The sequence below is a fragment of the Austrofundulus limnaeus genome, unplaced genomic scaffold (assembly GCF_001266775.1).
Source record: "Austrofundulus limnaeus strain Quisiro unplaced genomic scaffold, Austrofundulus_limnaeus-1.0 Scaffold140, whole genome shotgun sequence".
In the NCBI taxonomy this organism is placed as follows: domain Eukaryota; kingdom Metazoa; phylum Chordata; class Actinopteri; order Cyprinodontiformes; family Rivulidae; genus Austrofundulus; species Austrofundulus limnaeus.
The window spans coordinates 940,430-954,089 of NW_013952542.1; the positions used below are offsets into that span (position 1 = coordinate 940,430).

Below are 13,660 nucleotides of genomic sequence, written 5' to 3' on the forward strand. Positions count from 1 at the left end.
TATATATATAATATGTCATTGAAATTGCTGCATAACTTTCCCAAAAACTGTCAAACAAAAGCTGAAAACTGCCCCTAAATTTGTATTGTGACAGCAGCCAAAAACACACAGTCTTTGACTTACAMTGCTGGCAGGTTTTGGCATAAACGAACACGCTTCTCGTCCCTTAATTTACTGTTTGAYTGCACTTAACACTTGGCCTGGAAAATAAGCTGCAGCCCAGAAGCCAAAAAGGCAGCAGCTGAGGGTAAAACAGTGAATTACGTGTGTTTGGTTGTGTTTACAGCCTGTGAAGCCAGTATTAATGTTTGTGTCTGATTTCTTCTTATTGGACGTTCAGATAACTTTGCTCTGAGTGCCACTCAGCTCGGCACGCTGCAGCTCCTGATGAAGAAACAAACACCAACCTTTTTTCCCGATGTGGACATAGTCGTTCTCAAACAAGTCTGCACAGAGAACGGAGACAAAAACAAAAATAAAATTGGCTCAGATTTATCAACAAAGTTATCGGTTTGATTTATAAACACACAGATAGCAAAGGAGACAATATTTAAKGCATGAAACCAAACTGTAACAATGTCAATATCTAAAACTTTACAGATATTGTCTGAGAAACTCCAGGCGGGCGTGAGGCACAGCCGAGGAACTCAAGCCAATACCCAACCAGTGTAGTTTACAGAAAGTTAAGCCAAACTAGTTGACAGATAAACACATTAATTAACCCCAACGGGAAGTATTTTGGTGTGAATTTTGTATTTAAAAGCTGCTGAATGAGTGGAGGAAGCTCCAGGCTCGTTATGAGTGTGGATCTCAGCCGTGKTTTTTGTTTGTACCTGGATGGATGTTTGCGACGTCGTCAATCCCCAACTGGCCCATGCTCAGGTTCAGCTCTGAGTAGACTTTTCTCTGCAAYGGAGCAAAACAAATTCAAAGGTTCATAAACCTTTAAGCAGTAACTCAGATGTTTTGAAGTGGTGGGGGGGGGGGTTTAGAAAGGTTTAGATCACGTGTCAAACTCAAGGCTCAGTGTATCAATCTTTTAAAATAAGTGTATGCTGYTTTAAAGCAAGCACTGACCATAAACTACATCTCCCATGATGCATGTTGATTATTTTAATAACAAAATGACAATGTCCCACCACTAGGTGGAAGTACACAGGGTTCAAAAGTAGCCAGCGAAGTTCACTATTTAAAATCTACTGTATATTACACAGCAATTTTGCCGACTACTTTTGTTGCAGCCCTGTTGTCATGGGAAGTGGGAGTTTCCCACTTACAAGTCGTATATTCAAATTGGATTGCCCCTCCGGTGGGAATTCCCTGTGGGAAAGTGGGAGAATTCTAAATTCAAGATGGCAGCTACTCACCACAACTCAACGGTGAGAAAAACTCTCATACTTTTAACAGTATTTCTATATTATTTCTTCACATTCAGTCAGTCGTACACATAGTAYTTTTCTCTTATACAGAGGACGAGTTAAAACACTGTTTCTATGCAGGAAAAAACACGTAGAGCTCAGTTATTGTTTGCTAGCCAGGGTTCATGCAGGTTTCAGTACATTACATATAAGACCTTTTAAAGACCTTTTAAGACCAGTAGGAATGAAATTGAAGACCAAACAGATGCATTAACAGAAATATTCAAATGGTCCCAGAATTTTTAACATACAAACATTTTACTGCTATCAATTTAGCTATTAAAGAATATTTAATTTTAATWCAAGAACACCAAATTATTTTAATGAAACAGTCATTACTATGAGACCTTCATATCAACTGCTGTGGACCGCTTCCAACCGAGTGCAAAAATCACTGATATCAAGTCAAGTCTCATTGAAAACACACTTTGCCATGTTTAAACCACAAGCAGCGAACATGACTGAACTTCTTTGTTTTTTGGGAAGGTGAACAAGCTGCTGGATGCAGGGGGTTGTTGTGGCAAAGAGGTTGAAAACACGGAAGAAAACTGTGCCATTTTATGCCTGCAGTTATCATGGGATTTGTAGTTTAATGTGCACAAAGACCAGTAGCAAACTTAGCACTTCATGAAGACAGATTGCGTCAACCTCTGATTACAGCGCTTTACTCTGTTTATTTATGCAGCCAACGCTTGTTGGGAATGATCGAAAGTAAAAAAATTAAGACTCAACTAAATTAAATCTAAGACCTTGAATGAAAATCTGGGCATCTTTTTTAGGCCTAAAATTTTGATTTTCAGATTTTTAGCGTTTTTAGACTTTTTAAGACCCTGCATGAACCCTGGCTAGCGGTGCTAAGCCTTAGCAATGAAATGAGGAATGTGACATTTTTGTGTTTAGTTAAAGTTCAACACAAAATGTCAAAGTTACTTACAACTGGCCCTTTGAGGACCACCATAACACTCATGTGGCCCTTGGTGAAAATGAGTTTGACATCCTTGTGTTAGAAAGAAGAACTGACGTAAATTATGGTCAAATTTGGCTAAACAAACTCAGACTAGCCATTAGCTCATCAGTCTGGTGAAAATTAAACCTAATTTCTGCAAACTGAGGTTGGTCAAAAAGATATCTTAAGTTGGTAAGATACTGACTATTACTCTCTCACAGAAACCCCACCTCAAAACACAGAAATCATTGCTTTAATATTTTTATATGACTCAGAAGGTATGTCGGACACTTGAAGATAAATCCATCATGATAAAGGTTCAGACTTGTCCCTACCAGCTGCGGGATGTCCCTGACATTGAGGGGAACCTGGACGAGCCCCCAGTGGCTGCGGGTGCTGACGCCCTCACAGCTGTCGTGGTTGGGGTTCCTCAGACTGACCAGGACCTGGTTAGACGGCAGCAACGAGGTCGTGTTCATCTCAGCCTCGTCAGTCAAGCAAAACGGATTTAGGCAGGAAGGAGTTTCGTTACCTCGAGAAAATCTTTCGGGGCGTAGACGGGCCTGAAGCGACTTAAATCTGAGAAGCACAGAAAGGAACATTTATGAAAACTGTATTTTAAGTTCTYCACCTGACTCGGGGAGAGGGGTTTAAAAAAAGGTTGTTTTTTTAAAGGTGGCAGCGTTCGCACACGTCAGAGAGCAGAGCAGCTGAGGCCGGCCTCAAGTGGGACTTCCACCCGCCTGTCTGCGCGGCTCGGCTGTAAATTCATGTGACGCGTCATCACTTAAGCAGGGGAGCGTTGATGTTTGGGATGGGAGCGGGAGGAGGGCGGGGGTGCCGCTGGTTAATCGCAGCACGGTGCGCGAGGTCTGGATAGGCTCTCTTTCTGCAGTCCAAAGTGTTTACACCAGTAGGACGGCACATCCTAAATGTTATTATATGTTCCTGAGCCGCGATCGAACTGTTAGGACAAAAGATATGCGTGTTCTCTGGAAATGGGCCTGGCTTCAAGCTGAAATAAGGCTGGGGCGAGCAGATAAAACCAGACTTTAACAGCAGAGTGCTTTTGCACATTCTTCTCAAAAGGCCTCTGAGTTAAAACACTAATTATAGATTTTACAGCAGGATCAGTTTTTATGGTTATTCTTTCCTGAAGCCTTTTAAGTCTGAGCTAAAGAAGAGGTACAAACCAAAGTCAACACGGTGAAAAGTACAAAGGCTGCAGAGTCAAGTTGAGTTTCTATTAAAGCAAATATAGAAGTGGTAGATCGGGTTTAGAAAAGCAGAACATGAAGCTGATGTTAAATAAACCAGCACGCACGTCACGGTTAATCTTTCATTAAAAGGCAGATGGGTCGGGCTCAAAGCCCTGGGGAATGTCTGCAGACCTGGTTCGTCCGTGCCCATCTCATTCCATTTGTTGGTGAGCTCCTTCTGCTCGGCTGCAGGCCTCTGTGGAGCAGGCAGAAACAGGAGGGGTCAACAAGTACTGCACAGCCGGGAGAAATCTCAGCAAATGATACAAAGACAAGGAGCGTGCAGACGACGGGTTATTACTGTGTTATAATGCTGGATGTGCAGACTGTTAGAACTCAACAGAGTGAAGTACAGCATCAGCATGTAAATGATAAACATTTGACAAATCGTCACACAAGTTATTTATAAAAATAGAAAATGAAATGGGCTCTAGGACACAGCCCTGTGGAACTCCTTTTGTGATTTCAGAAGAGAGGAGGAGCCTGCTTTAAGACTTTTACTCAAGTAAAATTCCTAAAGGAGACTTTAACTTTTACCTAAGTCATTTTTTGGTAAGGTACTTGTACWTTTACTCAAATATCACTTTGTGGTACTTTATACAACACTGCAGTTTGGTTTGTCCTTCGTGCCCCTCTGCGTCTAAGTGTAAGTACACCAAAAAAGAAGAAACTTTAACCCAACCACCTCAGATTTGAAWGAAAATTGAAATATTTGTCATTTGTGATACCACAGCACAGTATCTCAAATTTTAGGTCAATCGKATCAATGGTTCTGGAGATATGTGTGACCCACCCCCCCAGAATTCTGTTAATAAATGAAAATGTCCATTCTGTCAGGATTTTCTAAATCAGATTGGATTACCAGGAAAGCATTAATCCGACAAGGTTTTCACTCCGTCGCACGACTTTTCAACGTGTGTGGTTTTCATTTCCTCTCAACTACTCCATCTGGGTGGATCACCATTTTTTTGGTAAGTGTATAAAGGTCGTTGGAGAGGAAAAGATTTGTTTAAGTTGAGTTAAATTATCCAAGACAAACCATATTTGAACTACCTTGCGAGCCAGGGGCACTTCGAGCTCCGTGCTCATRCTGTTCAGGCTTTTGAGAACGCGCTTCTCCCAGCTGGCCTGCGAGGGGAAGAAACACGGTCGGCTTCAGATACCATCTACGTTACATTTAAAACTGATTTTACATCTCTAAAGCAAATTAGCAGATAAAAATAATATAAATCAAAGAGTCGGGAGGAGAAGGACTGACTTGAGCCTTCCTCATGTAGRCCAGAGGCTCTTTGAGATGCTCTGCAGGAGCTCTGGGATGACTTGGAGGCAGCTGGCTGGAATAAGAAAACACAAACGTGTTTCAAAGACTGATGACTTTCAAAGATCGAATACAATAAAAGGCACAAACATCCTGTTATTAGATCCAGAAAATCTATTAAAAATAGGTTAGAAAAGTTTTCCTTCCTAAAAACAACCCTTTTGTCACCATTAGCGACCCAGGTACAGATGAGTCAGGACTCATACTCTCCAGATGTACCAAGCGTCTCCTGCTCGCAGCGCAGGATGACTCAAAGTCTTCCAGCATTAAACAGTTGAGCTAATCTAAACACATGAGGGCACAGAGCAGGAGGCAGCAGGCTTCATGTTGACGTCTGAGCCTGCAGAGAACAAACCTGTTCTTAAAGACCAGTGAAAGCAGAACATTTTTCAAACCATTAATGGACCTACAGCAATACTACAGAGGTTAGCTGCAGATGTCTGATCCAGGTCAGACAGAAACAGATCTGAAAGACAAAATCAGAGTTTTGAAGAAATAATTTAATGTCCATGTTTCATTAAATTCCCCAGGACTCACAGTGGATCTGATGAGAAAAAAAAGATGAAAAAACTTCTTCTGTTCTAACTTTAAACATATTTGTTTTATTTACAACAGATAACATGGTAAGAAAATGAAGCATAGATGCTAATGCTAACACACACAGAACACTAGCAAAAAGTAGTAAAGGTTTAGTGTAAAGCTAAAAGTAGTACAAGGCTAGCTAGAAGTTGCAAAGGGGTCAAATCAATGCAGCAAACGCTTACTAAAAGTCACAAATGGCTCACTAAAAGCAAAGGTGTAAAAAGAGTGGTTAAAAACAAAAGACCAAAAGGCTAGTGAAAATATGAGTAGAAAATGGTTGGCAAAACCCTAGCTAAAAGCTAAAAGTAGGAAAATGCTAGATAGATGCTAAAATGTAGAAAAAGTGGAGCTAAAAGCTAAACGTAACACACCTGCACCGTAGTTTGGAACTAAAATTAACAGCATGGTAGCTAAAAGTAGCAAAAGACTGTCCAAAAGCTAAACAAAGGTAAATAATAGTCAAAAACTAAAAGTAGCAAAATGTTAGCTATGTGTGAAAAGCTTCATAAATGTAGCTAAAAGCTAAAAGTAATGGAAAGGTAGCTAAATGTTTTAAAAAGGCTGCTACAGGTAAAAATAACAGACATGTAGAGCAGCTTGAAGGTAACAGAATAGTGGWTAAATATAGCAAAAGRTTAGCCAAATGCTAAAAGAAGCAAAATGTTAGCTAAAAGCTGAAAGTAGGAAAATGCTAGCAAGGTGCTAAAAGTACAAAAAAATGCAGCTAAACAGAATGGTAAGCCAAAAGCTAAAAGTGTCACAATGCTGGTAAAACCCTAGCTAAAAGCTAAAAGTAGGAAAATGCTAGAAAGATGCTAAAATGTAGAAAAAGTGGAGCTAAAAGCTGAACGTAACACACCTGCGCCATAGTTTGGAACTAAAATTAACAGCATGGTAGCTAAAAGTAGCAAAAGGCTGTCCAAACGCTAAACGAAGCTAAATACTAGTCAAAAARTAGGAAAATGTTAGCTATGTCTGAAAAGCTTAAAATTTTCAGCTAAAACTAAAAGTAACAGAAAAGTAGCTAAATGTTTAAAAAAGGTTGCTACAGGTAAAAATAACAGATCTTGGAGCTTGGAGCTTGAAAGTAACAGAATGGTGGATAAATACAGAAAAAGGCCAAACATTAAAAGAAGCAAAATGTTAGCTAAAAGATGAAAGTAGGAAAATGCTAGCAAGGTGCTAAAAGTACAAAAAAATGCAACTAAACAGAACGGTAGGTAAAAGCTAAAAGTAGAAATGTTAGCCAAAAGCTAAAAGTATCACAATGCTGGCAAAGCCCTAGCTAAAAGCTAAAAGTAGGAAAAAGCTACCTAGGTGCTAAAAGCATTATAAATGTAGTTAAAAGCTAAAACTAACAGACAGGTAGGTTGGTAAAAGTATCAAAAGGTTTATTAGAAGCTAAAAGTAACAAACATGTTTCATAGCTTACATCTAAATATAACAACATGGTTGGTGAAAAGTCACAAAAGGAGGTCCAAAAGTTAAATCAAGCAATGTATTAGCTAAAAACATAAAATACAAAAATGTGCTATGTGCTAAAAGGAGAAGAAATGTTGCTAAAAGCTAAAAGTAACAGAAGGGTAGCTAAATGGATAAAAAGGTTGGTACAAGCTAAAAAATAAATGTTTAGCTTACAGCTAAAAGTAGCAGTGTGGCAGATAAATAAAGCAAAGGGCTAGCCAAAAAGAAAGATGCTAGCTAAGTGCTAAAAGTATAAGAAATGCAGCTAAAAGCTAAAAGTATCAAAAGGCTTATTAGAAGCTAAAAGCAACAGACCTATAACGTAGCTTACAGCTCAGTCTAACAGCTAAAAGCAGCAAACAAGTAGCTAAAAACTAAAAGTAGCAAATGGAGACAAAAGGAGAAGTAAGATGAAGCAGATTTAAAAGAAGGTATTTGAAGGTAAAGGAGTTGTATTTATGTGGGGAAAATATCTCCAAGTACAGTTAAATACAATGAAAATTATAAAAAGTCACCGCAATCATCTCCTAAATGTCATCATAAAGGGTTTATTTAATAAATCTAGTATGTACATATGAAATTAACAAGTTAACCTAAACCCAARCTAAATGTAAAAAGGATTTCAGCAGGACCTCCTGTCACTCTGTGTCTGAAGCTCTCAGGTTTAGTTTCTCTCTCTTTAAAACAACGATTACAAAACAGCTGGATTCCCATGTTATTTATGAAATAAAAATGAAAACAAATCGATCTTGTCTGGATTTGTATTTGGCCACAAAACAAACCCTGAACAAGCAGCAGCGTGTGAATTTTTGCAGAGACAGTAATTAAAAGCAGCAGCTCCACTGACTGACTGGTTCTTCCAGTGACACAGAATTCACCCGACTGAGTTCGACCTCCGCAGTCACTCTTCATCCCATCACCTGTGAGCTGCTAACAACAAGTCAGGTGGTTTGTTGTTTTTACTTATAAAATAAAAACGCGTAATCAACAAATAGGGTTTTACTTTGGCACCGTCTGTGGAAGAGACATACACAAGAAAATCTATGACGTGAAAAAAGTGAGAAAGTTTGATGAGTCTGCAGAAAAATAAACAAAACGTTTTTGCTAAGGCAGTTATCTTGAATACATTCACCACACAAATCAAATATAAACCCAGAGTTGTAAAGTAACAAAGTACAAATACTTCATTACGGTACTTAAGTAGCATTTTTGGGTATCTGTACTTTACTTGAGTAATTATTTTTTAGCCTACTTTTTACTTTTACTCCTTACATTTAAAAAAAGGCAAGAAGTGGAAAGTCGCTACTTTTATTTCATTTTTGCTTGTTTTCATTCCAGCTTGTTATTGTAAAATAATAAATACTATCCATATAAACTGTGCCTCCTATAGAGTGAATTTAATTGTGGTTGGATGAGAAGTATAATAAAATTCTAATACTGTATTAGTTTGTACATGAATAAAAGTCACACTCCAGCAGGACATTATCATTAAAATAAAAGTACTGTACTGAAGAAGTATTTGTATTTCATGAATTAATATTATTGTATTTGGCCGCAGCCCTCAGATAGATTTTCATTTTGGGGAAAAGGTTTGTGCAGCCTTGATATATGTATATAAACTGAAACAGCTGGACTAGTTCATCCTAAATTTAACATAAATGAATTATTGTAATACAATATATAGTCATTTCTGCAGTTTTTGGGGAGGTCACCTCCTAATAAATGTAATTACTAAAATCTAACTGTTCATTTTAAATCAATACTTTTACTTTTAATACTTAAGTACAACAAATATCAGATACTTTAAGACTTTTACTCAAGTAATATTCCTAAAGGAGACTTTAACTTTTACCAAAGTAATTTTTTGGTAAGATATTTGTACTTTTACTCAAGTATCACTTTGTGGTACTTTATACAACACTGTGTGAAGCTCTTTTTTCTTACAGAGAAAACGTGTCTTACATGTGTAGCTCTCTGTAGACAGCATTCTGCAGCTTTTTCTCCCAACCTAAAAAAAATGGTGAAACACGTAAACATGGCAGCAAAAACAAATATTATCACGTGTTTCTATAAATTTAGATTCAATATTCTCACCTGCTGTTTTAAGATAATTACGCACGTCCTCTTTCAGAGACTCCAGCTTTATCTCGGGTCGATGCAAACAGTCCTGGGAGAGGAAACACGTTATTAAGTAGCTTTGTGCTAAAAGCTAACAAACCCCGAAGCGTTAGCTCGATGCTAACCCACTCACTTTAGCTTGTCTCTCTATCTGAGAATGTAAACTGGTCCCTCTGAGCCGCTGGACGACCTGAGCCATGCTCTGAGAGAACTCGGAGCCTTCCTCCATCCTCCTGTTTCACCTGACAGAGACGCACAGGAGCRGTTCCACCTGCTGCGGATGCTGCGCTAACCGACCTGGAGTCGTTACTTAGCAACGGAGGGTCGGTCAGCGCGCGCCGGATAAACAAGCGACTGATTCTTTTGTTCCGACCTAAATAAAAACGTTCCTGCGGTGTTTTCTGTGGGGGGGAAAGAAGTGTAATAAATGGATATATCTCGAATAAAAATGTAATTTTATTCATTTGTTTTGTAAGGAGTGTTTGTTTTACATACTTTTTTATACTGTAATTACTTCCGCATACTTTCCTCTGAGCTCATTCAGGATGACCATTGTTTTTTTTTTACTTTCATACTGTTTGAAATTAGTAGCCTAATGTTAGTTACAAATATTCCTTAAGAAAATGAAATATTCCAACACTAAAACACTATGTGTTCTTTTAACTCTGCGTAACGTTGTGCTGTTTTTCGCCTCCGTTTTGTCAATTTGAGCATTTAACCACTGTTTAGTCAGTCTTAGCTTTGGTTTTAGCAACAGTTTTTCTGGAATTGGCTTTTATTTGTTGTTTTCCTTATTTAAAATCTTTGTAATAATTGACTTATTTTGATGACTGGACAATGTATTTTTATATATTGTTTAAATTAATCACTTTAGAAGATGCTGGTGTAGATTTTCAGTCATTTTAAACATGGCAAATCAAAAATATATGTTAAAAAACTAGGGGGAAAAAATCAAGCGTCATTGTTTTATAAGTTCAGAGTTAGACTTTGTTGATAAATGATGAAGTCTGAGTTTTTATTAATGTGCTCAAAGGACGATGGATCTCAGCTACTACCATACCAGATTTTAGTTCAATATCTGTAAATCTGAGAGAATTATAACCATTTATGTAGTTTTTTAATTAAGTTAGCTGTGGAAGCCATCTTGAATTGGGTTAGCTCCAAACCTTAATCAGCCGCACACCTACATCCAGTGATCATATCCTGAGAGTTTCATTCAAAGCTATCCTGTGGTTCAGGAGATATTTTGCTAACAGGCAGAAAGAAATGACTCCAAATGTTAATGCAAAGGTTTGACAGCAAAATACCTCGCTCTGTGTTGTGCTCATAATATGTATTGGGGCCAAGCCTCAGCTGCTACCTCTCCAAGTTTTATCTCAACATCTCTAAAATCGACTGAGCTAAAACCAGTTTTGTGTTTGCAATATTTGATTAGCTGTAGCGGCYATTTCGAACCGAGGTCGCTCCAAAATTGAATCAGCTCTAGATGGATATCCATTAATGGATTTACGAGAATTTCGTCCAGATCCGTTCAATGATTCATGAGCTATTTTGCTAACAGAAAAATAAAAACTGCGCCTGAGTCTCCCCACCCATTTCAGTCAGAATAACTCTGCTGCTGACATGTTCACATAAAAATACCGCAGCCTGCAGCAGCATGCCCGAAATGAGACAGAAATAGRTGCAGTGCAGATCTAATCTCCCAAATCACGTCTGGAAAAGAAGAAACTTTTACATCTTTTTGCACCTCTGTGGTCATTTTCTCCATATATTTTGAAGGGGAGGGGTTGTTGGGCTGAGCTGAGCTCCACGTGTCTGAGCGCGCTCAGAGCGCACAGATACCTGCAGGGCAGCGGGCTCCTCACCTCTCCTCGCGCTTCTTATTTGTTTGTTTTATCTCTTTTTTAAAAAAAAAACAGGATATAATTTAAAACTCATCCCCGTGAGGAGCATGAACCCTGGTGTTCTGGAGTCAGATCTGACCTGAATCTGTCGGAGAGCAGAGTGGGGGGGAGAGAAAGGAGAGGAAAAAGAGGCGCAAAAATGGAGACGTTTACGATCCAGGACATGCTCATAAACTCAACTGATCTCAACAAGATTTTGTGTAATTTCGGGATCGGGAATCTGTCGGAATGTGGGAGCGAGCAGGACCTGCCTCCCGAGCAGAAAGGTACCATTACATTATTTTTTCTTTAATGACAATAATCGGATTAATAATCAGAGCCTCGCTTTTGGGCATTTTTTTTCCTCACGCGTCATTGCGCATTAAGGCGCACGGCTCAGGTTCTCCACGAGGCGTTTAATGCGGTCACCCAAGTGAGCAGCAACATATAGAAACAGAAAAGTGTTCTTTTTTATGATGCATTTTTTGGATCAAATTAAAAAACATATAAACATAGGAGTCAGTTTTCTAAATAAAAACAGTTTTAGACAAAAAATGACATCATTAGCTTTATGGCATTTTGGGGTTCTTGATTTGGTACAGCTATAATTACCTGCGCAAGTTTAAATTTATTGTGAACTCTTGAGCTGATTTTATTTTTGAAGGATTGTGACATATTCTTTATTCTACTGCGCTCGAATGAAGCTGGTTTGGGKTTTATTTTCCTAGCAAAAGTAATCAGGTTTGTTAATACTAGCATGAGAACAAAGCAGTCATGACTTATTCCATCAAAACTAAAACACTCTTTATTACTATTTAAAGCATCGCCTTTACTCCACCAAATYATAAAAATCATCCAAAGCTGTGTTATTGTTCCACTGAAGAACAAAATAAAAAAATAAAAAAGCCAGCTAGTAAATATGACGTCATGCTTTTGACTATAGCTCCAGATATGGACGTGTTGTGCGTCAGAGAGGGWGAGTCAAATTAGCCTATAGGTATAATTTAGTGGAATGACATGAATGTGTTTGTGTGTGCCCCCTCCTCTGCCAGACATCAACCAGACAGTCCGGATCATCCTCTACAGCCTCATCTTCCTCCTCAGCGTTCTCGGGAACAGCCTCATCATCGCGGTCCTGGTGAGGAACCGSCGCATGAGGACCGTCACCAACCTGTTCCTGCTGTCCCTGTCCATCAGCGACCTGATGGTGTCCCTGGTGTGCATCCCCTTCACCCTCATCCCCAACCTCATGAAGGACTTCGTCTTCGGCATCGCCATATGCAAGCTGATCATGTACTTCATGGGTATGTGGAGACAAAAKATTTGTCCAAGTTCTCTGTTAAAAATATGAAAACTTTCCTGCTGAGCATGGAGTAATCTGTCCGTTTCCATGGAGACACCTCWTTCTTGTTGTGTTGGTAATCGTGTTTCTCGTCAGACAGACAGGGGATAATTKAAGTCCTGCACAAGGTTCATTTCCCTCTGAGTCCGAATGCTTCTGGAGGGTTAATGAGCTTGAGCTAAAAACAGGCCCGGTTATGGAAGCAGCACAAAATTCAGTTTCAGCAATCACTTAACTTTCTCCAGTTCTATTGTTGTGATCTGTTGTTTCCTGATCTGTGAAAGTCAATTAGAGGAAACAGGCACGTCAAACAATAGTTCTGTATCCCTGTAAAAAAATAAAAAACAAAAGAAGCCTGGCTTACTCTCAGTCCTTTCAAATATGTAGATTTTAGAACCATCCATCCATCATCTGTACACGCTTCTTCCTTTTCAGGGTCGCGTGGGTCACTGGTGCCCATATCCAGCAGTCACAGTGCGAGGGGCGGGGTACACCCTGGACAGGCCGCAGGTCCATCACAGAGACACACATAGGGACAAACGAGACAAACAACCATTCACTCTCTCACTCTCACCTAAGGACAATTTAAAGTTATCAATTAACCTAACAGTCATGTTTTTGGTCTGTGGGAGGAAGCTGGAGTACCCGGAGAGAACCCATGCATGCACGGAGAGAACATGCAAACTCTACCCAGAAAGGTCCCCGGACTGGGATTTGAACCGGTGACCTTCTTGCTGAGAGGCATCAGCTCTAGATTTTAGAACCCAAACTAGCAAATCTGCTTCTCAAGTCTTTGTTCAGAGTCCCTGATGTGTCATCTGGGGACTTTTACATTACCTCACAAACCTTTTATGTTACTTCKCAATACATTTACATTATCTTTGAACACTTTTATATTACCTTGCAATACTTTTACATTACTTCAAAATACTTTTACATTAACTTGCAACACTTTTACGTTACCTCAAAACTTTTACGTTACCTTGCAATACATTTACATTAACTTGCAACACTTTTACGTTACCTCAAAACTTTTACGTTACCTTGCAATACATTTACATTAACTTGCAACACTTTTATGTTACCTCACAAAACTTTTACGTTACCTTAAAACTTTTACGTTACCTCAAAACTTTTACGTTACCTCAAAACTTTTACGTTACCTTGCAATACATTTACATTAACTTGCAACACTTTTACGTTACCTCAAAACTTTTACGTTACCTTGCAATACATTTACATTAACTTGCAACACTTTTACGTTACCTTGCAATACATTTACGTTACCTTGCAATACATTTACATTAACTTGCAACACTTTTATGTTACC

General features: G+C 38.9%; 2 protein-coding genes across 2 annotated transcripts in view; one reads left to right on the forward strand and one right to left on the reverse strand.

Moving 5' to 3' along the window:
* The window catches only part of tbc1d19 (TBC1 domain family, member 19), a 26,622-nt gene extending 17,193 nt beyond the window's left edge, over positions 1-9,429 (reverse strand). Inside the window, exons 1-10 of the mRNA XM_014016176.1 lie at positions 9,239-9,429; positions 9,082-9,154; positions 8,950-8,995; positions 4,882-4,957; positions 4,677-4,751; positions 3,756-3,819; positions 2,897-2,943; positions 2,700-2,810; positions 834-906; positions 408-446 (exon numbers count right to left, since the gene is read on the reverse strand). Coding sequence (XP_013871630.1) covers positions 408-446; positions 834-906; positions 2,700-2,810; positions 2,897-2,943; positions 3,756-3,819; positions 4,677-4,751; positions 4,882-4,957; positions 8,950-8,995; positions 9,082-9,154; positions 9,239-9,334 — 700 coding nt within the window. The 5' untranslated portion in view covers positions 9,335-9,429. The remainder of the gene's footprint in view (positions 1-407; positions 447-833; positions 907-2,699; positions 2,811-2,896; positions 2,944-3,755; positions 3,820-4,676; positions 4,752-4,881; positions 4,958-8,949; positions 8,996-9,081; positions 9,155-9,238) is intronic.
* Positions 9,430-10,897: 1,468 nt separating this feature from the next.
* On the forward strand, positions 10,898-12,666 carry cckar (cholecystokinin A receptor). The gene is made up of 2 exons (XM_014016165.1): positions 10,898-11,275; positions 12,041-12,666. Exons 1-2 carry the CDS (start codon positions 11,149-11,151, stop codon positions 12,337-12,339), a joined length of 426 nt encoding a protein of 141 aa, XP_013871619.1. The 5' UTR covers positions 10,898-11,148; the 3' UTR covers positions 12,340-12,666.
* The last annotated feature ends 994 nt before the right edge of the window (positions 12,667-13,660 follow it).